This window comes from Chrysochloris asiatica, unplaced genomic scaffold, assembly GCF_000296735.1.
Source record: "Chrysochloris asiatica unplaced genomic scaffold, ChrAsi1.0 scaffold00031, whole genome shotgun sequence".
NCBI classification, from domain to species: Eukaryota; Metazoa; Chordata; class Mammalia; order Afrosoricida; family Chrysochloridae; genus Chrysochloris; species Chrysochloris asiatica.
The window spans coordinates 15157662-15158041 of NW_006408549.1; the positions used below are offsets into that span (position 1 = coordinate 15157662).

Consider the following 380-nt stretch of genomic DNA (forward strand, 5'->3'; position numbering starts at 1 on the left):
GAACTGCTGACCGTGAGATTAGCAGCCCAATTTGTAACTACTACGCTACAAGAGCTTCCTTATATATAAATAGGAAGTAAAATTTTTTAATTGTTGTTTTCACAAATTATTTTATTGCTTTATGAGATTTCTTGTTTTGGTTTTAGTGAAAATATTTATTTAATAAATATTCATCGAAGGGATAAATGAACAGAAAATGTCAGTGCTTAATACCTGACCCTAAGGACAAAGTTGACGTTCTTGTCCTATTTTCAAAAGAGCCTATATTTTGAAAGTCTTGTTCACTTTTAAAAACTTAAAATGGCCTCATTTATCTGGATGTCATTTAACTCCATCCTTCTCTTTACAGATATAATCCTAATATAAAACGGAGAAGATAA

The 380-nt window shown here is 30.0% G+C and overlaps 1 protein-coding gene across 1 annotated transcript in view; it reads left to right on the forward strand.

Moving 5' to 3' along the window:
- Positions 1-380, forward strand: part of NBN (nibrin) — a 46849-nt gene extending 46469 nt beyond the window's left edge. Inside the window, exon 15 of the mRNA XM_006859259.1 lies at positions 350-380. Coding sequence (XP_006859321.1) covers positions 350-380 — 31 coding nt within the window. The remainder of the gene's footprint in view (positions 1-349) is intronic.